Source organism: Mus caroli, unplaced genomic scaffold (genome assembly GCF_978045245.1).
Source record: "Mus caroli unplaced genomic scaffold, Mus_caroli_1 scaffold_8, whole genome shotgun sequence".
NCBI lineage: Eukaryota > Metazoa > Chordata > Mammalia > Rodentia > Muridae > Mus > Mus caroli.
The window spans coordinates 45,450,160-45,477,877 of record NW_028227263.1 but is presented as its reverse complement, the minus strand read 5'-3'; the positions used below and the strand labels follow the sequence as shown (position 1 = coordinate 45,477,877).

Below are 27,718 nucleotides of genomic sequence, written 5' to 3'. Positions count from 1 at the left end.
TTAAGACAAGGTCTTTCTATAGCCGAAGCTAACCTCAACTTTCCATCTTCCTGCTTCAGTTTCTAGATTTCTAGGGATCATTACAGGCATGTATTGTCACATCTGGATTTTTTGTTGTTTCTTTGCTTTTTGGACAGGGTCTCACTATATAGATCTGACTGGCCTGGAACTTGCTATATAGACCAGGTTGGCTTCTAACTCACAGCGATCTGACTGCCTGTGCCTCCCAAGTGCTGTGGTAACTGTATACGCAGCCACATCCCATCGTGATGCTTTTGAGTTTTGTTGCTCACTTGGTGTGTGTGTGTGTGTGTGTTGCTAGGATTGAACTCTGGACCTCATACACTCTAGAGAAGTTCTATAGCACAGAACTGTATCCCCAGGGCACATCTCCCCCTTTTTTTGAGACACGGTTTCACTTAGTTACTGAGGCTGGCCCTGAACTTGTTCTGTAACCTAGTCAGGCCTTGAACCCAATCCTTCTGCCTCATTCTTTCTAGTAGCCAGGATGATAAGCTTCTATAATTGTTTTGTTCTTTTGAAATAGTGTGTAGGGTCACCAAGGAAAGGTGCTTGCTGCCAAGGCTGACCGTCTGATCCCTGGGAACCAACTCCTGAAAGTCGTCCTCTGATCTCTACACACACAATAAATAAAATATAAAATTATAAATAAAGTATAATTAAAAAAATTTTTTTTTTTGGTTTTTCGAGACAGGGTTTCTCTTTATAGCTCTGGCTGTCCTGGAGCTCACTTTGTAGACCAGGCTGGCCTCGAACTCAGAAATCCGCCTGCCTCTGCCTCCCGAGTGCTGGGATTAAAGGCGTGCGCCACCACGCCCGGCAAAAATTTTTTTTGAGGCAGAGAAATAAAGTTCATAGTCAAGGCTCACCTCCAACCATCTATGTAGCCTGAGCTGGTCTCCTGTATGCTGTGGTTACAACTATCTATGTAGCCTAAGCTAGCCTCCCACGTGCTGTGGTTACACCCTTGGCATCTCTGCTTTAGTTCTTTATAACTTCATAGAAAGGACATTGCCTACAGATAATTTGGAGGGACTTTTTGTTGCTTAATATTATCCTGCTAAGTTTAGGCATTACTTGTTGGTATACAATTCCAGGTGCATGTATATCTAGTGTATTGATGGCTGTATGAACTTTTGCATGACTTTGTGGATAAAGATGTTGTGACAGAAGTGTGTAGGGATTCATTAGGAGGCACTGTGAAGCCAGGATGGAGTATCCTGCCGTGGGTTGGTCATCTGTGTTTTCTATTATATGACATGTGTATTCCCCTCCACCTCAAGCTACCCGGGCTGGGCTGACCCTCCCCAGGTGGTCAGCCATCTTTAAGATGCCTCCTGGGTATTTCTATCCTTTGTTCTTTGTTCCCGTCAGGTTCCAGCATACATCCTGACCCCTAACCCAGTTAAATCATTGCCTGCTTTTCACCTAGGGATCATGACTGAAGGATTCATTTTGTCTTGGCAGTGTGTGTGTGTGTGTGTGTGTGTGTGTGTGTGTGTGTGTGTGCTTGAGAGCTCAGGCTTGCAATGGCTTAAAAATTAACAAAAGTGAAACACCAACCACAAAAACACATTTATTTCTCTCTTATGCAAAAGTCTTGGCAAATGGATGTGACCGTGAGCTTTCCCGGCTCTTGTACAGGAGGGATCTTGCCCTCACGTGACAGTGCACCAGCAGTCCCCTCCACCCTGTAAACACAAGAAAGATAGGGGTGGGGTGGAGAAGACCTTTGTTGGAATCTGCATTGTTATTCCAGGGCCTAGCACATCCTGAGATGTCTAGCAGACCCTTGATCATCTGAGATGGGATTTCACAGTGGGGTTTCACTGTGTAGACCAGGCTGGACCGGAACTTGTTATCTTGTCACAACATCCTGAGTTCTGAAGGTAACAAGCATGAATCGACCAGTCGCCAAAACACAGGTGTCTTAGTTTTGTGGTTGATGTGGAAATTCTGGAGGCCAAGGCATGTTGAGCCAAGTTTTGCTTCTCTGTATGGTTTAGGGTTGAGAAAGCTTCAACCATGGCCCCAGTGACAAACACATTGCAGCCAGTGCCCCAGGGCCTCCTCTGGGGCCTCAGACTCTTTGCCTCTGCCACTTGGCTGTGAGTCTCTGTAGGAGATCGTGGGGTTGCCGCCGGAACTTCTGTTGTGTGAAGTAGAAGAGAATGGGGTCCAGAACACTGTTGGCACTGGCGAAGGGCCGAGTGCCTTTGTAGGCAGCAGCGAAGGTCTCCAGTACAGGGCAAGAGACACCGGGTGTGGAGCGCACAGCCAAGTAGGCTGTCTTGGTGATGTGGAAAGGCAGGAAGCTGATGGCAAAGACAGCTGCCACCACCACAGCCATACGAGCCGCTTTGCTGCGCCGCTCTTGGGCTACAGGACCTGCTGGGCCATCCTGGCGACACAAGCGGCGGGCCATGCGACAATAACAAACCAGTAAGGCTATGAAGGGCAGCAAGAAGCCAATGACCGTGAGGGCCATACCATAGGGCAGGTAGCGAGTAGACAGGATGGGTGGGCTCAGGTCGTAGCACACAGTGCGGTTGCGCTGGATGCCTGTGGCAGCAAAGACTGCCGTGGGCAGGCACTGGGCTGTCACAGCCAGCCACACGACTCCACATACCACCCAAGCAGCACGGCGACCTCCACGCTTGTGCCAGGAAGCCAGGGGGTGGCAGATGCCCAGGTAGCGCTGGAAGCTAATGCAGGTGAGGAACAGGATGCTGCCATGTAGGTTGGCATAGAAGAGGAAGCGTACAAAGCGGCAGGCGAGGTCTCCGAAGGGCCAGTGGTCCCCTCTGGCGTAGTTATAGATAAGTAGGGGTAGTGAACAGGCATACATCAGGTCCGCCAGTGCCAGGTTCAGGGTGTACACAGCGGAACGGGTCAGGGTCCGGCGGGATGCGCAGATCTGGGCAATGACGCAGATGTTCAGTGGCAGGCCGATCACCAGCACCACCGAGTATACCGGGGTTAGCAGCAGTCGCTTGAAATCCTCACGGTAGACGCAGGTGGTGGGCGGCAAGCCTGGAGCCTGGATGGTGCCATTGTCCTGCTCCATAACTGCCTGTCAGCCTTTCCTATGCTCGGAGAGTCTGGGGAAGCAATACACACCCTTTCAGTAGCATGCTCACTGGCAACCCTGTTCTTTTGCCCTGCGCCTTCATCTCACTGTCTGAACAATTATGTTCTTAATTATGTCATCTCTTAGCCTCACCACTCCATAAAGATCCATACGGATGTCATATCATGGACCCGTGTACTCCAGTAAAGCTCAAGCTTGAGAGAAACTCGTCTCTGTTTATTTTTTTAGACACAGGGTTTCTCTGTGTAGCCTTGGCTGCCCTGGAACTCACTCTGTAGACCAGGCTGGCCTGGAAATCACAGAGCTCCTCTGACTCTGCCTCCCAAGTGCTGAGATGAAAGGCTTGTGGCACCACCCTGGCCCAAGTCGATTTCTTTCTGTCCTATTTATTTCCTCTCAGCTTCTCCTCATGAACTTCTGCTCATCCCTCAGAACTCTAGTCAAATGTCTCTTCTATGAGAATTCATTGATGGGCTTCCGTTCAAATCACAGGTACTTAGTGCCTGCGTGATCTTGGGGGCAGGGATTTACTTTCTGGCTTCCCAATCTGAGCAGAAAGGTTAGAAGCACACATGGGGCGTCTCCTGAGTTCCCTAAAGGGTAGGGATGCAGTACTGGTATGTTTACCTGTCTCATGCAAGATGGAAGATGTTTTAGGAGGAAGTACCAGATTTGGTGTTCCTCGTTGTTTTCAAGGCAGGTTGGGTCCAGGACAGAGAGCTCTGGTGGCTTTTAGTTTACCCCTGTGGACAGTGCACACACACGCAGAGCTCACGGAGGGAAGCACCGACGTCCTCAGTCTGAATTCCACCTTGGAAAGCCATGTTCTTTCAGTCACCGTTTATCTGTAAAACAGGAGAGGAGACTCAGGTGTTCCAGGGAACTTCCTTTTGGGGGGACTTAGGGGACTGGGATTGTGTGCAGGGTGGGGTGGGGTGGGGTGGGGTGGGAGTGTTGTGTGGATGGGGGTTGGAGTGTGTGGATGAGGGGTGGGGTGGAGTTGTGCTGATGGAGTGGGAGTGGTCTTGTGTGGACGGAGGGCGGAGTTATATAGATTATGGTGGGGGTGGGCTTGTATGGATGAGGGGTAGGGTTGTATCGATGCGGGGGTAGGGACTGGATCAGCTCAAGTCACTCGGCTATTGCTCCTGTACCCAAGACGGGAGGCTCACAACTGCCTGTAACTCCAACTTCAGAGGATCTGATATCTGTGGTGTCCATGGCAACTGCACACATATGCGCATGCACAGGCACACATGCTGCAGATGTCTGAGCCGTTAGGAGCACTGGCTGCTCTTTTAGAGGATCTAGGTTCAAGTCCCAGCACCCACATGACAACTCATAACTGTGTGTAACTCCAGAGGATCGGACACCCTCACACAGACATACAAAGTAGGCAAAACACAAAAGGAAAGAAATAAAAAGAGCCCGAGGTGCGTCCTGGTGGCCAGAGTAAAATTCCAGCTCTCAGGGGAACCAATCAGGAAGCAAGCTGGCCAAGCTTTACAGAGATGGGAACTTTGAGGTGAGGAGCCATAGGGCCAACATCAGTGAGTTAGAAACAAAGTCAGACCCAGAGCCCACCATCCACAGACACTGGATACAGAATCGCATGCATTCATCAGGGTCATTCGTTTGTGCCTTCTTTCTCTTGCCTTGACCTGCCTGTTAGACACACATAGGCCTAGCATGCAGGCAGAGACGGCATTGTAAGCTTAGCTACGGTTTGCTAGTCTGAGGGACAGACAGAGTGAGCCACAGGATGGAAAGGACTCAGCAGAAAAAGTGTCTGCTGTTAAGGCTGGCAGCCTGAGTTCAACCCCTAGGGCCCAAATGGTGAAAGGAAAGAACCGACCCCAGCAAGCTGTCCTCTGACCTTCACGGGTACACTGTGGCAAGTGCTCTACACACAGAATAAATGGATAGGTAGACACACAGACAGACAGACACACAGACAGATAGATGTATGTTAATAAATAAAGAAAAAGACCTTCCCCAGAGAAGGATGACCGGGTGGCTGAGGAGGGTTTTCATCAGTAGAGCAGAGAAGGACACCCCGAGTGGGAACAGGGCATAGGTGGAAGGAGCCGAGTCCCTATCCTTCCTTAGGCAGGCCTGTGGCCGACTGACCACACTCCCAGAGAGAGCCTCTGTCTCCCCCTGGAAGTAACAAGAGCTGCAGAAAGGAGCTTGAGTGGATCTCAGCCGTCATCACCCCCCGCCCCCATTAGCTCTGTCTCTGACGCTGAGTGCTCCCACTCCTGCAGGGGATGACTAGAGGAAGGGACCCCTCGACCCCAACCGTGGGTGACAGCTGATGTTGACTACCTCATCTGCCATCCACTATTGCACCCTAAGTCCTAGACCAGCTTCTCTCTGGACTATCTGCCTGCAATTGGAACCTTTTAAGAGATTCCTCTGCTCTTAGGGAAACACCTAAGTCTCTCTTCTGGTGTTCAAGGCTCCGTCCAGACCTCTGGCTTTGCCTGAAGGCCCCCAGGTCCTCTCCACATGCCCCTTATCCTGCCCTTCCTCATTCATCACACTGTTCCCAACATGGCAGAGCCACTGGCCACTGAGACCCAGCCCCTTCTCTGACCCATCCAGCTCTGCTGATCTTTTCACAAACACGTCCTTAGTCTACTTCTGTTAGCCAGAACCTGAGCATCTCCAAATTTAAAACAGCACCAAGTTCATTAGCCCATCTTAATCCTCCCTTGAGTCCCCAACTGGAGACCCCACCCAGCTTGCCAGACTGTCCAACCACTCTGTCCCACACCATATTGGCTCATTTCCTCAAGACACAGACACTCACATACAGCATCCCATCACCGTCCTGAGTTGATAGTTCCAAGTGTGTTGGGGCACTCAGGACACTCAGACACAGAGCTGCCCACGCTCCTGTCCTCAGCCACACTGCAGCATCTCTGGTGTGGCTTTGGACAGCTTCCTCTACTTCCTGGCCCTGCTAGCTCTGACTGAAATAGCCCTTGGATGGGGCGGGGGCACCTCCCTGCCACCCCCCCACACCTTGGCCTGGCGGAAACAGCCTGGAGGAGCACAGAGCTGAACAAAAGTCATCCTTCCCAGAACTCCCTCTCTAGCCATGGGAGGAGGGGACAAGGGGACAGAAAGACCTGGGCATGGGCAGACCCAGCGAGTGGCTTTCCACCCAGCTCTCCTTCAGTGTTCTCATCTGTTGAATGTATAGGTGGGTTATCACAGTTCTTGGCCCTTCCCTTAGCTGTGACAGCTGAGCCACCAGAATTCCATTCACTTCTCTGAGCCTGTACGCCTATCCCCATCTTCCATCCATTTGGTAGGTCATCTACTGACATGCCTGTCTTCACCTCCCTCCAGGTGACAATCCACTTGGGTACTTCTTACCTAGATACTTTTTCCCCCATATGTCCTTTTCACTACGCGCCCTTATTAAACACCTACTGTGTGCTGTCTGCTCTCCCAACATTCTGCTATTAGTTGTTGCTGTCCCTTCTACTTAAAGACCAAGGGTCATGAGGTTGGGGGTGGGGGTGGGCACATGAATGGGGCTTTATAGTTGTTGGGACAGCTAGAGGGTGAGAGGTGTGTTCTTCAGGGCAGAGGCAGCACTCAGAGGGGAAGATGACGGGGGAGGGGAGGCTTTGGTGTGAAGTCACTGAGGCAAGGGGTGGGGGCAGGGCAGCGCAGGGAACGAATGCCAAGCTGGTAAGTGGGGGCCGGGCTCATATCCTGCCTCTGCTCCCACTCCCGTCTGTTTCTCTTAGCTGCTGTCTAGAATGTCACAGTTGCCACCTGCATGTTGAAATGCCACAGTGAGGACTCTTCCTACTCTGTCACTTGTAAAGGAGCCTTGTAGACTGTAGATGCCGTCTGTGCACTGAGCCTACCCCAAGCCCACTTTACAGGACAGGGAGCCGAAAATTTGAACCAAAGTGAGACCAGGTAGATTGAATTTCAGGCAGACATTTGGCCAGCTGTGTTCAAATTGGGCACCTACGGTTTATTTGCGTATGAGCCAAGAAATCCAAGCAGCCACAGAGACCTGGCTTTCTTCCCAGTAGCTAGGCTCCTGTGGTGTTCCCAGGACAGTCTCTGGTAGCACCAGGGTCTGTCCCAGGACTGATGCAACTTTGAAAGATTAAGGGAAGATGGGGTGCTGGCCCTGGGACAGGGCAAGACTTGGGTCAGACCTCTAAATGATTGTGGCTCCTCCAGTGACTGGAGTATTTCCTGTAATGAGAGTCTGCAGCCATGAGATGGCGCTAGTGGACAGCTGAACTGGATGAGGACACTGTGCCCATGCTTCAGGGGCAGCCTGCTAGTCTGGCACTGAGCAAGCCCAGGACATGCCCCTAGTCCTGTTCCTCTGGCCTTCCTCAGGATTCCTCCTATTTATCTATCCCTCTGTCTGAGTCTCACCCTCACAATGCACTTACAGCAGCCATTTGAGTGTCAGGCCAGGCATAGCACCCTGACACCAGGCATCCTCCACCCCTCTCTACTCTAGTTCCCTGGATACACCATCACCAAAAATACCACAGCCCTTTACCCCCACCAAGGGACAACCTACACTTGCTTTCTTTCCTCAGTCCAGGTGACAGCTATGGGTTCAGTTCTGCAGCATCGTCAACCGCATGAAGACTTCAGGAAGAACTGTCTCACTGTTCCTGATGCTACTTAGGACATAGGGTCTTTGTGTAACCCTTCATGTAGCCTGTAGGATAGAGGCAGGAGCTGGAAACTTGAGTCACCACCTACCGGGTAGTTCTCTGCAGCTGCTGGACCTGGGAAGAAACTTCCCAACCTTGGGCTGCCTGCCTGCCTGCTGGGAAACCAAGCTGGGAAATCCCCTGGCTGGACCCTTGGCCCATGAATTTAGCATGGAAGGCACAGGATCGAAGGGTCAAGATTTGGTTTCCTCCTTCTGAGTCAGGCTGAGACCCACCATCTGCCTGCTGTGTGGCTTAGGGCCAGCTTTCCACCCTCTCTGAACCTGAGAAACTTATGGTCGCTGTGTTCCCTTCCTTACAGAGACATCACGCCCTCTGCCCCAGGCATCACCCAGCCCTGACCCTGTGTGTTATCCATCCTTGGTGCCCTAGAGCCACCTACATCTAGCTTGATCTCAGACCTTGGCACTCGGAGAACAGTGGGCAAGGGACAGAATCCCTGCTTGGACAGTTTAGGTCTCAGCAGGCTAGAGCTGGCAAAGCCAGCATGAGGCTGCAGGGAGGGCAGAGATCTGCTTTCTCTTCTCTCTTTTACTTCTCCTTCCCCCTCTGCTCAGCGGGGACCATGTGGAACTGAAAGCTTATTGTGAGTGTGAAGAAGCTGCACACTGGGACTGGGGCCCTTTCATAGCCCTCCTCTGAGATTGATGTTCCCATCCAGTTCTTCCAATAAAGCCTGACCCAGAGCTGTGTGGGAGGCACCCTGCTCAGTGCCTGGGCTCCAGGCTCTTCCACCCCTTCCTCTCCCACAGTAAGTGGAATATATACACTGCTTAGTCATAAGGACTTCAGTTGGCTTCAGACCACTAGTGCCCCAGATCTGTCCATCCTCCAATAACCAGGCTCCAGGTAGTGGTTGGAAGAGAAGACTGAGGCCTAGCTTGTGGCCTGCCATGCAGGTAGACCTGGAGGACCCCTCTTTTTAGAGCCTTGCTCAATGGTTGAGAAGAAGAGGGATTTCTGTTGGGCTTGCAAAGCTGGGAGGAGTGAGGCTAGAGTTGCCACAGTTGTCAGGACTGTGTGCCAGGCATGGTCCTGTGTCCCAGAGATATAAGCCTGAGAGAGGAGAGTGCCAGAATCCAAGGGGGGCAGAGTAGAGAGAGGAGCACACAGGCCCCTGAGAGCACGGTGGAGCTTCTGGATGCCGCCAAGCCTGAGGCTTCAACCTCCCAATGGACTCCAGTGATACCCACTGCCAAGTTCTTGTTTTGCTTCAGCCCATTAACCGGTTTTCTATCCCTTGATATCAACCATCCAAAGCCAGACGTGATGGTGAAGGCCTGTAATCCTTACACCTGGGAGGTAGAACAGGAAAACTGGGAGTTCAAGGCCATCCTCAGCTACATAACAAGTTAGAAAGAGGAGCTGGGGATGTTGTTCTATTAGAGTATTTAATGTTCGAAAAACCCTGAGTCCGGTCCCTAGTACTGCATAGTCCAGGCATGGGAGATGGAAGCAGGAAGATCCAAAATTTAAGGTCATTCTCAGCTATGCGAGTTCAAAGCCAACCTGGCATGCATGAAACCTTATCAAAAAAAAAAAAAAAAAAAAAAGGAAGAAAGAAAAGAAGGGGATTGAGAGATTGCTCAGTGATTAAGAGCTTAGGTGGTTTTTTCAAGGATCAGAGTTTGGTCCTAGCCTCTATATCAGGGAGCTCACAACTGCCTATAACTCAAACTCCAGGAAGTCTGATGCTTCTGACCTCCCATACATACATACATACATAAACACACACACACACACACTCACACACACATGCACACACACACTTCATATATATATATATTCTAGATAATGTTGCCTTGACTGTCCTGAAACTTACTTTGTAGCCCAGGCTAGCCTCAAACTCATGGAGATCCACCTGCCTCTGCCTCCTGGGATTAAAGATGTGCACCACCATGTGCAGCTTTAAATCTATATTTTTAAACCAGCCATCTTGCCTGCAGTTCTAAGCTGGAGTAGGGCCTCCACCTCTTCTCACACAGTTTTGGTCCAGAACTCCATCATCTCTGCATGGGAAACTAGAACAGGAGGGCAGGTGGGGACAGAGGGACAGTCTAGTGGAGCACAGTGGCAGCCAGAATGGTTCTCAGAGTGACTGACCACTGTCATCTCAGTAGCTCCTGGCAGGACAGTGGAACCCATTTGGGCTCCCTCTGCCATGTGTCCTAGAAAGTCCTTATCTTTGAGCCCTCATCTTCCTGGGTACTCACTGCTAATTTCTTGACTGTTCAGTGGAAGCCAGACTGGGTTAAGGGCTCTGGTACCAGAACCTTACATGGAATGAGCTGTACTGACCCCACAGGATAGCATCAGTGGCAATTGCTTGGATGTGGTATCTTCCTAAAAATCTTGTAAGTTAAAATCTTTGCCCCTGGCTGGCAACACTGTGGATCATCAGGCCATTGATGAGAAGTCAGTGAGTCAGCTCACGCATAGTTCCCATTGGATGGGATATTAGAAGGTAGGACCTGGTTGGAGGAATTGGATCAATAGGGTGGGACTTAGGACTCATTCCCCTCCAGGCTGACACAGGGGCAGCAGCTTTGTGCCACCATGCCCTCCACTGTGCTGTTCCTGCATTGCTGCAGGCCCAGAGCTCTGAGGCCAACCGATCACTAACCAAAACAAAGACTTAAATGATTGTCTCACAGATTCTGTACAGCGATGACTAGGCTTAGACACAGTGGTGGCTTGTCCGAGGTGACAGTGAGTCAGTCGGGAGCTGAATACAGATTTGAGTAATGATAAAGTCTGTGCTGGGAAGAGAGGGGACATTTCCCTACCAGAAACCTGAAGCCAAAGAGGCTGAGTTTGCCAGTGCACACAATAGTCACCGTGGCACCATTTCCTAGGAATAGGTTAAAACAATAGAGGTGAGGAGGCCCTCGGGTCACAGACAGAGTAACTCCCTCCCTCTTCTAACTCGGTGAGACACTGGGCACAAGATCAGCTTTGCTTTTAGGTCTCCAGTTCCCTAGGAACCCTGGGAAAGGTTAAGTGAGTAGATCTAGTCTGTGTAGCTAGGCCAGAGTGCGCTATCCTTGGTGCTATTGAGTTCAGTCAATTACTCTGTGTGTGTGTGTTTGTGTATGTGTGTCTGTCTGTCTGTGTCTGTGTGTCTCTCTCTGTGGTGGCTCTCTCTCTCTCTTTCTCTCTCTCTCTTTCTCTCTCTCTCTGGTATCTGTGTTTGTGTCTCTCTGTGTGTAGTGTCTGTGTCTCTGTGTGTGTGTGTGCATGGTGTGGTGGTAGTGGTGTATGTGTCTGTCTGTCTGTCTGTCTATGTGTGTCTGCATTTGTGCTTGTGTCTTTCTGTGTGAGGTGTCTGTGTGTATGTGTGTGTGAATGTGGTGTCTTTGTGTGTGTGTGTGTGGTGTTTCTGTGTGTCTGCGTGTGTGTGGTGTTTCTGTATGTGTGTGTGTGTGTGCCACTGCATGTATATGAAGGTCAGAGGACGACTTCTGGGCATCAGTTTGCTTTGCCCACCATGTGGGGCTTGGAGAGTGAGCTCAGGTTGCTTGGTGGCAATCACTTTTACCCACTGAGCCATCTTGACGGATGACTCATTTGCTGGAGGATAGGGGGATGGTCACAGGAATTGTACCTTTAAGCCTGCCTGATTTCCTAGCCTCAACCTTAGGAAGGCCTGTTCACCTACCAGGCCAGACAAGTAGACCATCTGAGTGTATATTGCGTGTTTCAGAGACAAGACACCAAAACTCAAAGGGATCTGGCTCTGTGTGTGAGGCTGGGCCAGAGGGAGTCTCAGAGGACCCTTCACCTCTCATGAGAGCAATCCCTGTCATGGGTCCTGCTCTAACCATCGCTAGCATCTCCTGAGGCCTGAGTCCACTTCCCAGAGGCAGACCACCCCTTGTGACCCCTAGAGGCGGGGTCAGTGGTAGGGTTCTGGGTTCCAGACTGGCTGAGACAGACAGGTCTTCAGATGACCTGGCTCAGAGCCTCTCCACTCCCCAAAGAGGAGACCTTGAAGCCTCCCCAGTGGCTTGTCTGGCCCCTGTTTGCATACTTCCCTTGCTGGAGAGCTTACCCTTCCCCAGGCTGCTATAGGCTACCTTGAGAAAGCTCACTGGAAGGCCTCACCAAGCCCTGAGATGTACTTCTATTCATTGACTCTAGTCCACTGCAGCCTGCCTCTGGGACCCAAGGCATCCTGTAGATCATTCCGAGACCACTCATGGACTGGTCTTCATTCCTACCACCGGGTTCCTGAGCTCACATCCAGATCCAGGGAAACCTGGGCCACATACCGTGTGACAGTAAAATTTCAAGACAAACCTCGTAGCCGAGGGTGGTACACACTTGAAAGTCCAGCACCAGAGCTGTCAGGACACTTCTTTCCATCAAACAACTCAACCTCTGATATGAACCTTGTGGGCGTGGGCCCACCCGTGTAGGGGGAAGAGGGTTTGGTAGGTGTCTGAGGTTGGCCTGGGAGGGACAGAAGGAGGTTATCAAAGTGAGAGTAACGCCCGACTCAGTGAGAAGTAGATGAGGCTGGAGGGTGTCAGGTGGCTGTGGACAGTTGTGATGTGTGTGAAGAACACAGGTCTCTCTTCCTTCAAGCGTGGCTCAGATGACCCTGTTCCTGGGAGGCCCTCCTCTGCCACTGTAGGAACTACAGCCTCCTACATATGTGTGGGGCTGTGTCTGACTTGTTACATTTTGCTCCTCAGCACGTTTAAGTTTTTTATTACTACATTAATTTATTTATATGTGTGCTTTCTACTATTTATTTACATGTGTGCACGCACACATTTGAGAGTCATGGTGCAAGTGTTGGAGGTGAGGGAATGACTTGGAGGAGCCCGTTGTTCTCCCCATCCCTCCTCTGCCTCCTTCCCCTCCCCCCCCTTCTCCTCCTCCTAGTATGTGTGTCCAGGAGACTGAACTCAGGTTAGGCTTGGGTGTAAATGCCATATCTGTTGAGCCATCTCATCAGCAACTCCCTCCCCTCCCTCCTCTTCCCTCTCTTTCTCTCTCCCTTTTTTCTCCTTCCTTCCTTCCTTCCTTCCTTCCTTCCTTCCTTCCTTCCTTCCTTCCTTCCTTCCTTCCTCCCTCCCTCCCTCCCTCCCTCCCTCCCTCCCTCCCTCCTTCCCTCCCTCCCCCCCTCTCTTTCTAACAGGGTCTCTTGTAATCCAGGCTAACCTCAAATTCATTATACAGCTGCAGATGACCCTGAACTTGACATCCTGGGATTGGATTATAAGCGCGTGTGTCACCGCAGCTAGTATATGCAGTCCGAGGATGAACCCAGGGATTCATGCATGTTAGACAAGCACTCTACCAACTGAGTTACACACCAGCCCATTTTGTTTGTGTCTGTAAGTCGTAGCCCAGGCTGACCTGAAACTTGTGGTGATCCTCCTGCCTTAGCCTTTCAAGTGCTTGGATTCCGTGTGCATTACTGAGCCTGGCTGCACTCACCTTTGAACAACTGTTCTGCTTATTTCCTGGTGTAGTCATCAGGTTTTCACCTTTCCTTTGCTACATCCCCAATCCTAGGACAGTGTGTGGCACACAGTAGGTGCTCAGTAAGTATTGGTAGGAAGACTGAATTCCAGGAGTGGCTCAAGCCCTGTGTACACTGGCATTAGGAGCGGGAACCTGATGGGGGACACGGGGAACTTGTCTTGAACTCTGTGCAGCGGGCTTCCATTTGACTTACAGTATGTGGTGATCAGGAGTATGGGGGGATCAGGAGCAGCAGAGATAAAGTGTGTGTACAGGCTGCTCTTGGAGATGCTTCTGTCTGGCTTTATACGCAGTTTCGGATGTAGGCAGTCCCAGATGAAATAGGGAAGAGACTGCCTGCCTGCCCGCTTCAGTTCTCTGCCTTGTTTTCTGACATCTCTGCGCCTCTGTCTTCTCTGATCTGCTCTTCCAGGCACCCAGGCAGGCTTCTGTCTGCCTTATCAGTGCCCCCAGCTTCTAACTTTATAAAATCACTCCTTCTGTGTGGGGCCTCAGACCCAGCCTCTGGCGCAGTAGCACTGTGGCCTCTCTATGCCACCCCAGGACGCAGCCCTGTGTGGACACAGCTAGTGAGTCGGTATCCCTCAAGCATGGCTCCATCAGAGTGGTTCATTCTCACACCCTGCCGAGCATGGCTGGACTCAGGTTCCGCTGTCTCCCTCCCTGTGCTGGGTCTCCAGCCTTTGCCTTGATCTGGCATGACCTCATGCTCCCTGTCTTCTAAGCCTACTTTTATCTCTTTTCCCACTTCTACTTCTTCAATCCCAGCAGTCCTCAGATGGATCGGCTTCAGCTTCCTGCCATGTAAGGAACCGTCTGCTCCTTCCTTTCCTTCTCTGCAGTGCCGCGGGGCCATGCCTCTTCCTACCCTTCCTCTCTTAGCTCCCCTATGCTGGTTACTTACCCTCAGCCAACACTTCCCTCTCAGCAAAAACTTTCCCTTGACCTCACATGTCTCTCCAGCTGTGCCTCTTCCTCCCTCATAGTCAGACTTGTGGGCGAGCCCTCCACTTCCTGCCTGCACGCACTTCCCACACCCCTGTGGTCAAGCACAGGGCACAGTGAGGAGGAACGGCAGGCACCCTGTCCCCTAGATGAGGACCTCATAAAGAAACCTCCCAACCTCCCAGATGAGCTGAACATGCGCAGAGGACTGAGGGGCTCAGGGGCTGCAGTGACTGTGGCTTGACATCCGTCCCAGAACCATTTGAAGCTGATGCAGGATCAGGGGAGGAGAACTGATCCAGCAGCTTCCAGGAAAGGGCCTAGCCCCTGCCTGGACAGTATAGCTCCTACCCCTTGTCTGGACAGTATAGCGCTTAGCCCTTGCCTGGACAGTATAGCACCTCGCCCTTGCCTGGACAGTATAGGAGGGAGAGAGGAACTTAGAAAGAGGCAGCAGGGCCAGTCGTGGTGGCACCCGCCTTTTATCCCAACACTCAAAAGGCAGAGGCAGGTGAATCCCTGTGATTTGGAGGCCATTCTGGTTCATAGAGTGAGTTCTAGGACAGTGAGGACTGATACACAGAGATCCTGTCCCTAAAAACAAAAACAAAACAAAACCCTGTCTCTAAAAACCAACAACAACAAAGAAAGAAAGGAAGAAGGAAAGAAGAAAGAAAGAAAGAAAGAAAGAAAGAAGAAAGAAAGAAAGGAAGGAAGGAAGGAAGGAAGGAAGGAAGGAAGGAAGGAAGGAAGGAAGGAAGGAAGAGAGGGAAAAAGAAAGAAGGAAGGAAAAGCGGCAGGACCTCTGGGAATAGGTGACTCTGAGGTACCCTCTGGAAGAGCCCTCAGTCACCTGTAGGGACTGTCTCTCCTCTGTGTCCCATCACCACTCCTGATACTCTGGTCTGGTGACCCACTCCTAGAGAAGCAAGGTACTGGCTGGGGTTTCTGGGAACATGGAAGATTCTAGGACTTGGTCCCTCTCAGTCCCATATAGGTCATCCCATCAATGACAGCAGAGGATGCACTGCATCCACGTTTGCAGGACAGGAAATTAAGTCCAAGGGAGGGGAGGCATTTGGCTCTGGGACAGCACAGCCATCTGGTTGCTGGGGTGGGTGTCAGAGCAGCTGGCCCATGAATCCTAAATGCATTCATTCTGCTGGGATGTGGCAGAACCCAAATGGTAGCAGCCTCTGGCCCCTCCCTTGCTCTGGTGTCCAGCATGGCTCCCAAGAGTCACACATGATGGACTGTGTCTCTGTAACACCAGGCCAAACAAGGCAAAACAGGAAGGAACCCTGTGCCATCTGTTCCAGAGTGATGCGGACATGGTCTGGTTTCTTCCTGGGTGGTAGAGCTCAGAGTCACACCCAATCCCTTGGAGTGGGATGTCTCATCAACACTGCTCAGCTATGCTGTGTCCTGGTCCTGCGTCCCCCAGACCCCCAGGGGGGCAATGTGTGTTCTGGTTTTAGAGCCTACAGACTTGACTAAGTCCCCGAGTATCTGGTCTTTGGTTGATCTGGACCCTATGCAGGGTGGGGAAAGGGCTGAGAGAGTCTATGGAATGGCATGGGGAAGGTAGTGACTATTTAGATTAGAATGCAGCCCAGGGCTGCATGTCTAGCGTTCATGGAACCCTGGGTTTGATCTCTAGCACTGCCTACACGGGGCATGTTGGTTCACAGCTGAGGAGGATCCAGAGTTCAAGATTATCTTCAGCTACAGAATAAGACTGAGGTCAGCCCGTCCAAAAACAAAATGTCCTACAACCCTACGAAGATGAGGCCACTGGAGCCCACTGATTGCCTTTTCCTTGTTGGGAGAGTTGAGGCCCTGCTCCACACCAATCCGCAATCTCTGCTAGTTCTAGTCCTCTGTTTTCCATTTGTCAGCTCATCCGCTGTCCACAAGCCAGCAGACCTGGCTCAGCAAAAATCTGACATTGTCACTTGCCTTCCTGGCCCTCTCTAGCTTCCCAGAACAAAGTTCCACAGAACCCAGACCTGCTAACTTCTCTCTTCTTAGCACCCACCCGGCCACTCGCATGCAAACAGGATCTCCCAACCCTGATCTGCTCTCAGTTCCTGGGACTAGCTGTGTTCTTCTTTGTTCCCAGTCTGCCCTCTTCTCCTGTTGATAACTGGCAGACTCCCGCTGAAAGAAAACACCGAGAAGACAAGCAGGTCCTGCTCACAGGAGCTCAATGTGGATAGGGACACTTGCCATGATCCTAAGCAGACATCAATGTGAGTCCTTAATCAGGAAGGGATTTTGCAGGCAGGGAAACCTCACCAAGGGGCAGATGGAAAGGAAACAGCCAAGGGAATCAAGAGGTCAAGGGCATTTCAGGCAGCGTAAACAGAGCGGGCAGAGGCCAGATGAGGCCCTTAAAGGTGAGGAGAGTGGGAGACACCAGTTTCCCAGCAACAATGGCTGCAAAAGGCAGAGACTAGTGAGGAGATAAATACCAATGGACCTTCATGTGCTCGTTCAAGCTTCATAAAGACCCTGTGAGATAGGCCTGTCATGATCTCCTCAAGACGAGAAAGCAAGACACAGAGGTTAGTCCAAGGTAGATAGACAGAGGAATGGCCACTGACTATGAACTCCAGAGTCTACATCACTACAGCACCACCGCTGGACTAGGGGGGATCTGGGGTGGCAGAGAAAGCTGCCCTAGGCTCTCTCTCTCTACAGTTACAGATCTCCATGAGAGCTGCTTCCCTCAGGGAGTTTTCAGAACCAACTAGAAGGAATCCATGAGAAGCCCAACATGCAGATGTTCGCTGAAGCAGAGCTGACAGACCTGGGTGCCCGTCAGCTGCCTGTGTCTCTTCTGCCTGCTCAATGATTCTTCCTATCCAGTCTACTCTTACTCCGCCTGACCCAGAGCTGACCAATCAGAGCATCCATCCAGACACCTCACCAGGGATTGCTTTTGGAGGTAACTAATTAGCTTGTGCCTCAGGATTTCTTTTTCTTTTTTTTTTTTTTTTTATGTGACCAGCACAGAAGGTTTTCTGTTATCAGCTGAGCTGTGAGGACCGTGAGAACTTGGCACTTCTAGAAAGAACTTACAATGGAGGACCCAAGGAGTTGAAGGGGTTTGCAGCCCCATAGGAAGAACAACAATATGAACTAACCAGTACCCCCAGAGCTCCCAGGGACTAAACCACTGACCAAAGAGTACACATGGAGGGGTCCATGCCTCCAGCCGCATATGTAACAGAGGATGGCTTAGTGGGTCATCAATGGGAAAAGAAGCCCTTGGTCCTAGGAAGGTTCTATGCCCCTGTGTAGGGGAATGCCAGGGCCAGAAAGCAGGAGTGGGAGGGTTGGGGAGCGGGGTGAGGGGAGGGGGAGGGGATAGAGGGTTTTCAGAGGGAAAACCAGGAAAGGGGATAACATTTGAAATGTAAATAAGGAAAATATCTAATAAAAAAGAAAGAGAGAGAAAGAGAGAAAGAGAAGAAAGAAAGAAAGAAAGAAAGAAAGAAAGAAAGAAAGAAAGAAGGAAAGAACTTATGTGAGTGTATAGGAACCTAGCAGAGGGCAGGGAAGGAATAAAAGAAGAAACTATGATGTAACTGCTGGGTCTAGCTGTGTTAGACCAAGACCTTCTTTTACAAGAGCTGATACACTTTTCTTGACCAAGAAATAAATTGGATACATTTTCAATTAAATGGATTGGAAATTTGCAGTTAAAGCGACCTTCATCCCTATGATACCAAATGCACAGGCAGTGACAGTAAAATGGATTAATTTGATTTCATCAAAACTAAAAATCTTTGTGTAAAAAGGGACATTATCATCAGAGTAAAAGACTAAAAAAAGAAAGTATTTGGAAATCTTGTCTGGTTATGAGTTAATACGAGTTCAAGGCTAGTTTGTTCTGCAGAATGAGTACCAGGCCAGCCAGGGGTACATAGAGAGACCCCATCTCAGAATACAAAACACACAACACACAAAAGAACAAAACAAATCAAAAATCCAAACTCAGTGAGAGACAAATAGATATTTCTCCAAAGAAGATATGCAAATGGTTAATAAACACCAGAAGGATGCTCAGCCTCATTGATCACCAGAGAAATGAGAGTTAAACCAGGAGGTAGGTACCCTTTATTACAGAGGGGCTGGGCACGAGGGAGATGTAGTGGCATGCACCTGTACCCCGGCACTCCTACGTAGAACAGGAGAGGGAGAGACAGGAGAATGGGCTGGACAGTCATTTCTATGCAGCACAGCAGCAGAAACAGGAGAGAGTGTGCCTCAGAGCAGGGTGGAGGGAGAGAACTGACTCCCACGAAGTTATTCACTCTGTGGCCCGTGCTCATCCCCACCCACACACCAGTGTACACACACACATGCATACGAACACACATACATAATTTTTAAAGCCCAAACCACAAACTAGAAAATAGCAAGGGTTGGCAAGGAGATGGAGAAGTCCAAATTCTCTGCATAATTGACGTGAATGTAAAATGGTACAGCCACTGTGAAAAACAGTGTGGAGGTTTCTTAAAACAAATAAACGTATGCCTCAGAACTAGCAGATCGTCTTGCAACTCCATCCTTGAGTCCAAACCAGAGCCTTAAAGAGAGAGGAAGTTCTGATAGCTAGCTGTAACATGGATGGACCTTGAACACACTGTGCCAAGTGAAACAATGGCCACTCGTACTTACAGGAAGGACTTATCCAGAGACAGAATAGACGTGCAGGGGCTGGGAGGGGAGTGAGGAACCATGGCTTCCTGAGTGCAGAGTATCTCGGGCTGTACACGGGGTCTCATTGTGTGGCTGAGGCTGGTCTCAGGCTTGTGGAGCAGCTTGGCTTTGGATACCGTTTGATTGATAAACTTGTAGAGAGGGATGCTGGCAATTACTGCACAGTAATGCGTATTGCTGAATATGACTTAGTCGTACACTGTCAAGAAGGGTTAAATGACCCAGAGAGCCCAGCAGTAAGAGCACCAGCTGCTCCTGCAGAAGGCCTGGGTTCAGTTCCCAGCACCCACAAGGTGCTAACAGCCATCCACAATCCCAGGTCCAGGGGATCTGATGTCCTCTTCTGACCTCTACAGGCACCAGGCACACATATGATGCAAATACATCACTGCAAGGAAAACACTCATATATAAAAACACTTATATACATAGACAAACACTCATATACATAAACATTCATATATATAAAACACTCATATACATACAACACTCATATACATTAAACAAAGCAAATATAGTCCAAAATAAACACAGTCTAAATTGTGAGATCCTGTCTCAAAACAAAACAAAAATAAATAAAACATTACGGTGGCATAGGCTTTGTTGTGTGTAGTTTTAAATGAACTCACAACAAAACAAACAGAAAAAGGGAAGCAAGGCTATCAGACCGGGACAGTCCATCCATGCTCTGGGACAGCCCTCCATTGCTTCAGTAGAGCCTAGCAGAGGCTTTCTTTGAGCAAACAGCTTTGGAAGATAACGATAGCGTCGGGTTTGTTGACTGTCTGGAACAAGAAAGATGTCTTTCTCCGAGACGAAGTTCAGGCAGGTTGACTGCCCATCACAAAAGACACAGTGTCTAAGCCCCAGGTTCCTTTCTTGTCCCCCAGCCCACGGACACTTAGGTATTATTTGGCTCATTTTCCCTTGACCTGTGGGACCTTGAGAATTGGTCCAAGGGCTGATATTCTGCCCATCCTCGTTGCTGTGTTACCTCTCACTAACATTTTCGTGTCTTTGGTCAGCATCCGTGAAGCTGGAGCAGGCTAGCCTGGTGGCTTACATGTATGGTAAAATATGGGCCCCTTGCAGCTTTTCATTCTCTTAGTATCAGAACATCAGATGGGGTGGGTATAGGAAACCAACCTTTATGATGCAATGATTCAAATCAAATTTTAGGACTCTCGCCTCTGAAAGGATAGCTCCTCTAAGGATCCATCATGTTCCTTCACTTGGAGGCGGCTTCTTTCTTTTCATGTCAGTTGCCAGGAAACTCTATGAAGCTTCTCTATCTGCCTGTCTATGGCTAGTGCCAGCTCAGGCTTCTGTGGTACAGTCTGGATCTTAAATGTTTATATTTTGAAGGCTTGTTTCCTGGTTGCTGGGACTCCACTCCTTCTCTCTAACCCTCCCTCTCTCCCCCTCTCTCTTTTTAAAGATTTATTTTACGTATGTGAATACACTGTAACTGTCTTCAGACACCTAAGAAGGCATTGGATCCCGTGACAGATGGTTGTGAGCCACCATGTAGTTACTGGGAATTGAACTCAGGACCTCTGGAAGACCAGACAGTGCTCTTAACTGCTGAGCCATTTCTCCAGCCCCCTCTGTCTCTTTTTCTATATCTGCTCTACCATGCATTCCTGCCCTGGGCAGTTCTGTCCTCCTAGGCCTCAGGGCAACAGGTCTAAGTGACCATGGATTAATATCTCCATTACGCCTAAAACAGTGATTTCCACCAGAGTCTCACATCAGATATGCTGCATCTCAGATATTTACAATACAACTCATAACAATAGAAAAACTACAGTTATGGAGTGGCTTGGGGGTCACCATAACATGAGGAGCTGTATTAAAGGGTCGCAGCATTAGGAAGGCTGAGAACCGCTGTCCTAAAAGAAATCCTGCATCCATCGGCCCTTGCTCCTCTTCTATTTCCTCCTCTCCCTTCCAAACCAGTAAGCTCCTTTGTGTGTTTATGGATGTGTTGTTTCTGGATACCTCATGGCATTGGAACCATACGTTTGCTTCTTCTGTGTCTAGCTTACTCATGTAACAGTTTCTTCAAGGTTCACTCCTGTGATAACATAGATCAGACTTTAAGTCTCATTGCTGAATAATATATGGATATGTTGTATTTGGTTTGCTCATTTATCAGTTTATAGAATTTAGGTTACTTCTACTTTTGCATATTGTGAATACTGCTATTATGAACATTTGTGTATTGAGTTTAAAAAATGGCTTGGTTTGGTGGCACACACTTTTAATCCCAGCACTTGGGAGGCAGAGGCAGGCAGATCTCTGAGTTTAAGGCTATCCTGGTCTACAGACCAAGTTCCAGGACAGCCAAGGCTGGCTATAAAAAGAAATACTATTTTGAAAAGCCTAAAAAAAAAAAAAAAAAAAAAAAAAAAAAAAAAAAAAGAAAGAAAAAGAAAAAAGCTCTGGCTTTCCTGAAACTCATTCTGTAAAACCAAGATGGCCTCAAACTCAGAGATCATCCTGAGTGCTGGGATTAAAGGCTACCACCGTCCAACTTAAAATTAATTTTATTATTTTATGTATAATGACTGGTTTTGTCTACATGTATGTGTACTACTTGTGTGCAGTTCCTGAAGAAGCCAGAAGAGGGCACCAGAAGATCCTGGAACTGGAGGTATAGATGGTTTTGTGCCACTATGTGGGTCCTGGGAGTTGAACCTGGGTTTGCTAGAAGAGTCAATGCTCTTAACCCTTGAGCCACTTCTCTAGCTTAAGGGTTGCTTTACAAAGTGTCAGTTGGTGGGTTGGTCTGTCTGTCTGTCTCTGTGTATGTGTGTTCATTTGCCTGAGGAGAACAAGATAGCACTGGATCCCGTGGAGCTAAAGTTCCTGGCAAGCTGTGATCTGCCTGATATGGGTTCCTAATCCTGGGTCATCTGCGGCGCCGCCTCCCCAGTGCCTGGTTTGTTTTTGTTTTGAAACAGTCTCACAGTTGTGCCACAGGCCATCCTTGGGCTTGTTCTAGTCCCTCTGCTTCAGTGTCCCAAGTGCAGGAACTACACACTGCTGCCACCGTGCCCAGAGCATGGAGGTACTTTCATCTTTCGTGGGCGTCTGCCTAAAAAGGAAACTACTGGTCCTCAGGATGATTTTAGGTTTACGTTTTCAGGAACTGTTCAGTTGCATTCCGCATTGTGCAGTTTTATGTTCTTACCAGCAGCAGATGAGAATTCTAACGCCACACCTTTGCTGAAATCCTTATTATCTTTCTGAGACATGGTCTTGTGTAGCCCAGGCTGACCCTGAACTTGCTATGTAGCCAAAGATGACCTAGAAGTTCTGACCTCCCAACTGCTGGGATCACAGGTGTGCGCTGTTATACCCCGTGTATGTGTGTGCGGGATCAGGGTTTCCTGCTTTCTGCCTGTCCACTCTACCAACTGAACTATATTCCCAGCCTCGCTGACATTTTAAAGTCTGCATCTTTTCTCTCATAGCCACCCTACTGGGTGTGGATGCTGTACTGTGGCCCTCATAGCCATCCTACTGGGTGTGGATGCTGTGCTGTGGCCCTCATAGCCACCCTACTGGGTGTGGATGCTGTGCTGTGGTTTTCACTTGTGTTTCCCTGGTTGTTCCCTTGGTGTGTGTTCTTGTCCATATTTTTGCCATTTGTATTGTATTCTGTTCTGAGGCCTTAAATTGTTTGTGGGCCTTGGCATGTGAGAGTCCTGGGTTTAAATCTCCCGTCTGCTTCTGCCAGCTCTTTGACTTTGAGCGGGTCTAACACTCCTGGTCCCTGTTTTCCTGCTTATGACCTGTGAGTTACTGTGTGAACTTAGATAGGTTTGTAATAAAGTTGGGGTAGGGACCTCAGTGGATCTCACAATGAACCTGGGAGTTAGAGGAGGAGATTTCCAGTTTGGCCAGGAGGCCTGGTCCAAGAGTGTGTTTTGAACATAATTTTTATCTGCTTTACTGTTGGATTAGCTCACAAAGAGGGATTAGCTTCTCTGGGTCTTTCCTTTAGCTCCTATGTTGAGGCATCTTCATCTCTGTGATGTGATGGGGGCATCGACACCTCTGTCATGTGATCAGGGCATAGACAAAGCTGCCAATGGGAGACTGCACCATGTTAAGAATTGGTTAAAAGTGGGTAGGTTCTGCATGCTAAAGTTTTGATTATTTTTGTTTTATGTGTATAAGAATCTTGCCTGTATGTATGTATGTATGCATACATATATTTATGTGCACCACATCCCTGCCTGGTGCCCTCGGAGGTCAGAAGTGGGTATCAGATACCCCGGAACTGGAATCACAGAGGGTTGTGAACCACCATGTAACTGCTGAGAACCAAGTCTGGGTCCTCTGTGAGAGCAGCAAATGCTCTCAGCCTCTGGGCCATCTCTTCAGCCTAGGTTTTGATATCTTATGAGCCTTGCGTTTTGCCTTAAATTTCAGCTCTGCCAGGGAAAAGTCTCCTCCAGGTGCCCTTCCTAAGGACCTACAAATCATATTTTATACATGCCCTGGTTTTACATGTCCTAGGAGCAGTTTAGGAGGGTTCTATGATCCCATTTTACAGATAGAGAAACTAAGATTTTAGGAGGTTTAATAACATGTTTGAGAACCACACAGCCATGAGAAGCTGGTGCCTGGATTCCAACCCAGCTGTTTCTAAGCCTCCCACCCCCATCCAACCCCCACCATGGCTCTAGCAGCTGTTTCTATTTCTCTGGTGTGACAGAGACAGTGTTTCCCTTGCCTTGGACTAAGAACTGTTTTCAATGTCACAGAAAACTCCCACCTTGTCCCAGGCCGTGGAAACCAGAGTTGCCATGGGACGCCAAGCTCAGCTCACACCTGCTGCAGATCGTTCTGCTGTTAATTACATTTATTTATTTATTATCTGTGCACACATGCTCATGCGTGTGCTGGCCTCAGCAATATATGTGAGAGTCAGATGACAATTTAAGGAGTTGGTTCTCTTTTTACCATTCCTCCTCCCGGGCCAGGGATTGGACTCAGATTGTAGGATCTTCAGGAAGTGCCTTTATCCACTGAACAATTTGATCAGTCTGTACTCAAACTTCTGTTCCTGGTTCCCCCCAGCCTATAAGTTCTTAAGGGGACAGTGGGTCTCTTAGTTCCTAGGGCTTTGGTATCCAGCACATGGCCATCTACAAATGCCACTGATGCAGTCTGGGCTCTAGCCACAGACCAATGTGTGCCTGCCTCCCACCAGCCATTACCATCAGACCCAGCACTGGGCAGGGGAGAAGATTGTGCCCATGAACCCAGGCCAGGGTTCTGACCCTACCTAGGCACCAGCAGTCAGAACAAAAGAGTAGGATTCTCAGCTGCCAGATCCACCCAGACTGAAATAGAAATCTACTTCAGAGACAAATGGGGAAGTGGCCCCGGTCCAGGGCGGGTGAGAGAGCATACTAGACAGCCAGGCCCTATGGACTCAGCTCCATGAGAGACTGGACCCAGGTCCTCTCCCCAAATCAAAGTCAATCACAGGCTTGAACAGCACACCCCTTCTCCAGAGATGCAGGGAAATTCGCCTTAGAGCTCTAGGTCTGAAGCAAGGTCTCACCCACAATGGGCTTGAACTCTGTCTGCAGCTAGGGCTGACCTTGAACTTCTGATCTTCCTGCCTCCACCTCCCAAGTGCTTGGATTGCAGCTGTATGCCTCTGTTCCCAGCTTTATTAATTTATTCATCTAAGTAAACTTTTGCTCTGTTTTTGAAACAGGGACTCACCCCATAGTGTAGGCTGGCCTTGAACTCACTGTGGAGCCCAGCCTGCCTTTGCACCCATAACTATCCTGCCTAAGCCAAAGGCGATGCCTTATTTTCTCCAGTGTGCAGCTCATCCTGGCTGAACGTACTTCCTGAGACACTTGTAGCCTCCTGGGTACTCGGTAAATTAATAGGCACTATTTCTTTTATTTTCCAATTTTTTCAAGTGTATTTTTGTATGATGTATGTGTATGAATGTTCACATGTATGGGGACACTTGGGTGTGTGCTGCAGAAGCCTGAGTTTGGCATCTAGCATCTTCGTCAATCTCTCTCCACTTTATTCATTGATATGGGCTCAGTTGAGCCCAGACCTTGTTAGCACAGCTAGTCTGACTAGCCGGCTTGTTCCTGTTCTCACCTTCTGGGCTCTGGCATTATGGATGATCCACCTCACTCACATGGATTCTAGGGATCTGAACCCCCATCCTCACACTTGCATGGCAAACACTTTAACCTCTGAGCCATCTCCCCAATCACACACTTTCAGCTTTGCATCAAAGGAGTTGTTTGCTCCTTCATTGAGGTGTTCACTCGGCCAGACAGCCAGCACATTAGCCAGGCTGCCACAGTGAAAACCGAGTTAGGAGTTAGGAACTGAAGTCTAGTATTGCCACCAGCAGACTGAATTCCATGAATTCTGAGATAGGCGCTTCTCCTCACAGACCTCCATCACCCTGTCTGTAAAATGGGATACTAGTAGCAGCTCCAGAAGACATTGGAATGTCACAAAGATTCAGTGGGACAATTGAGGCTCCCAGCCAGCTCTGAGCCTCAGAGGGAGGGTGGTGGCAAAGAGGAGCCAGACAGATTCTCAGCACCGAAGACAGTCCTATAGGGAACCCCGTCCCCCAGTGAAGTCTGTAGGAACAGTTCCGGGGTGAGGCAAGAGGACAGGCTAGAGATAATAGTTAGTGTTAGTCTCTAGACTATGACGTCACACCTCTTCCTGGTAAACTAACAAATAGTAAGGATATACCAAAAAAAAGAAAAAAAGAAAGAAAGAAAGAAAAAAGGAAAAGAAAAGAAAAGAGAAAAGAAGAAAGAGAGAAAGAGAGAGAGAAAGAAGAAAGAAAGAAAGAAAGAAAGAAAGGAAGGAAGAAAGGGAGGGAGGGAGGGAGGGAGGGAGAGAGAGAGAGAGAGAGAGAGAGAGAGAGAGAGAGAGAGAGAGAGAGAGAGAGAAAGAAAGAAAGAGAAAAAATTTTCTCTGGGCTGGCCTTGAACTTATTACGTAGCTGAGGATGACCTTGAATTTTTGATCCTCCTGCTTTTACATCCTGAGTAGGGGCATGACAGATACTCACTGCCATGCCCAGTATCTAGAAGTGCTGAGGATCCAGCCCAGGGCTTCAGGCATGCTTTGTAACAAGCTGAGCTTCATCCCTAGCCAAATGGAGTCTCAGCAGTAGAAACTCCCACTGGCACTGGAGAGTGTGTCCAGGCACACACATGCTACACACGCTCACGAACTACACATTCACACCTTTGTCTTGCACACACATGCAGATGCACCGTGGAAGGCACAGCACTTGGTACATGCATGTAATCCCAGCACTGGGAAGGCTGCGCCAGGTACAAAGCTAGCTTTGTACGTTCCGGAGGTAGCAGTACCAAATACGGGATGTCTGCCTGCCTTTCCTCCGTCAGGGTCAGCAGAGGCAAATGTGAACAGAAACCCTCAGAAGGATTTAGCCCTGCTCCCAGATACATCCAATTACTCTGCTTTTCTTCCCCTTAACAAGCCGTGCCTGGACTCAGGGAATCGGTTTTCCCAGTGGAGTTAACCTCAGGTTACATTGTATTTTAGCATCCTTCCTGCTAGTTCCTGCCAAGGCGCCTGAGCAGCTCTGAGAGTCCCACCCAGCCCCTCCCCAAGGGACCCTCTTTACTCTCTAAAATTGACACACACACAGTTTTGGGGTTTTTTTTTGAGATAGGATCTTTCTGACCTGCAACTCACAAGAGATGCACTATGCAGAAGAGGCTAGTCTTGAACTCACAGAGATTGCCTACCTCTGCTGGGATTAAACACATTTATATGCTATATCATCTAGCATAGACAATACTCAGGCACATACTCAGCTACTCGAACTCACAGGTAAGAAGTTGAGGCCCAGAAAGGGGAAAAAATGTCTTGTTTCATTCAGAAGTCAAACTCTGACCTTTGCTTCAGTATTCCACCTTCCCACCCAAGACACAGTCAGGTTTCCATTTCCTTGCCTCCTCCACTCCAGGCCTCTGTGCCTTGTCCCCCGGTGTTGTGCAGCCTAGTTCTGGGCAGAACTTGGTAGAGGAAATGAAGAGGAAGGGAGAAGGCCCCACACCCACCCACACCTGCTCAGCCTTCTGCGCCCAGCCCGGGACTGCAATGGTGTGCACAGCGGGCAAACACCAGAGGAGGGAAGCACCTTACCTGAAAATTCCCTCTGACACAGCAACCGCCTGCAAGCCACGAGAACTGGAGCAAGCTAGACTCCCGAAGCAGCCCCTGCCACCAGGCAGTTCTTGTGCCACAGAGTGCAGGAGTCTGGGAGGTGGCAGATGAGGTAACTGGGGCTACAGGAGGGGAAGTGACACTGTCTCTCAGGCCTCAATCTGGAGATCTTGCTCAAGTGTCTGGCACAAGGCTGAGTCAGCCACTGCTGGGCTAGGAGCAAGTCACCCTTAGCTCTGCCCACTCAGCCTAGTGATGGGGACCGTCGGACCATCAGCTTAGCCTGAGGGTTCCTGGGAAGATGGAAGGAGGGAGCACTCAAGGCCCAGGGCTGGGCACAGGGAGGCTCCAAGCTACACACCAGCTTCCCTCCTGGCCTCTCTCAAGTTTGGACAGAGCCTGGTTCCTGCTCATTACTGCCACAGGGAACAATTACCCTGGTTTCTCAGCAGTGCCTGGAAGGCACATTAAGAGAGACC

General features: G+C 49.5%; 1 protein-coding gene across 1 annotated transcript; it reads right to left on the bottom strand.

Annotated features, from left to right (window-relative positions):
• Positions 1 to 1,608: 1,608 nt before the first annotated feature.
• Positions 1,609 to 27,307, bottom strand: P2ry6 (pyrimidinergic receptor P2Y6). Its single transcript, XM_021168940.2, has 3 exons — positions 27,219 to 27,307; positions 3,740 to 3,957; positions 1,609 to 3,122 (listed from the first exon to the last, which is right to left on the bottom strand). Exon 3 carries the CDS (start codon positions 3,086 to 3,088, stop codon positions 2,102 to 2,104), a length of 987 nt encoding a protein of 328 aa, XP_021024599.1. The 5' UTR covers positions 3,089 to 3,122; positions 3,740 to 3,957; positions 27,219 to 27,307; the 3' UTR covers positions 1,609 to 2,101.
• Between the last annotated feature and the right edge of the window lie 411 nt (positions 27,308 to 27,718).

Coding starts and splice junctions, on each gene's coding strand:
- P2ry6 (XM_021168940.2), bottom strand. CDS start 3,088: ATGGAGCAGGACAATGGCACCATCCAGGCTCCAGGCTTGCCGCCCACC.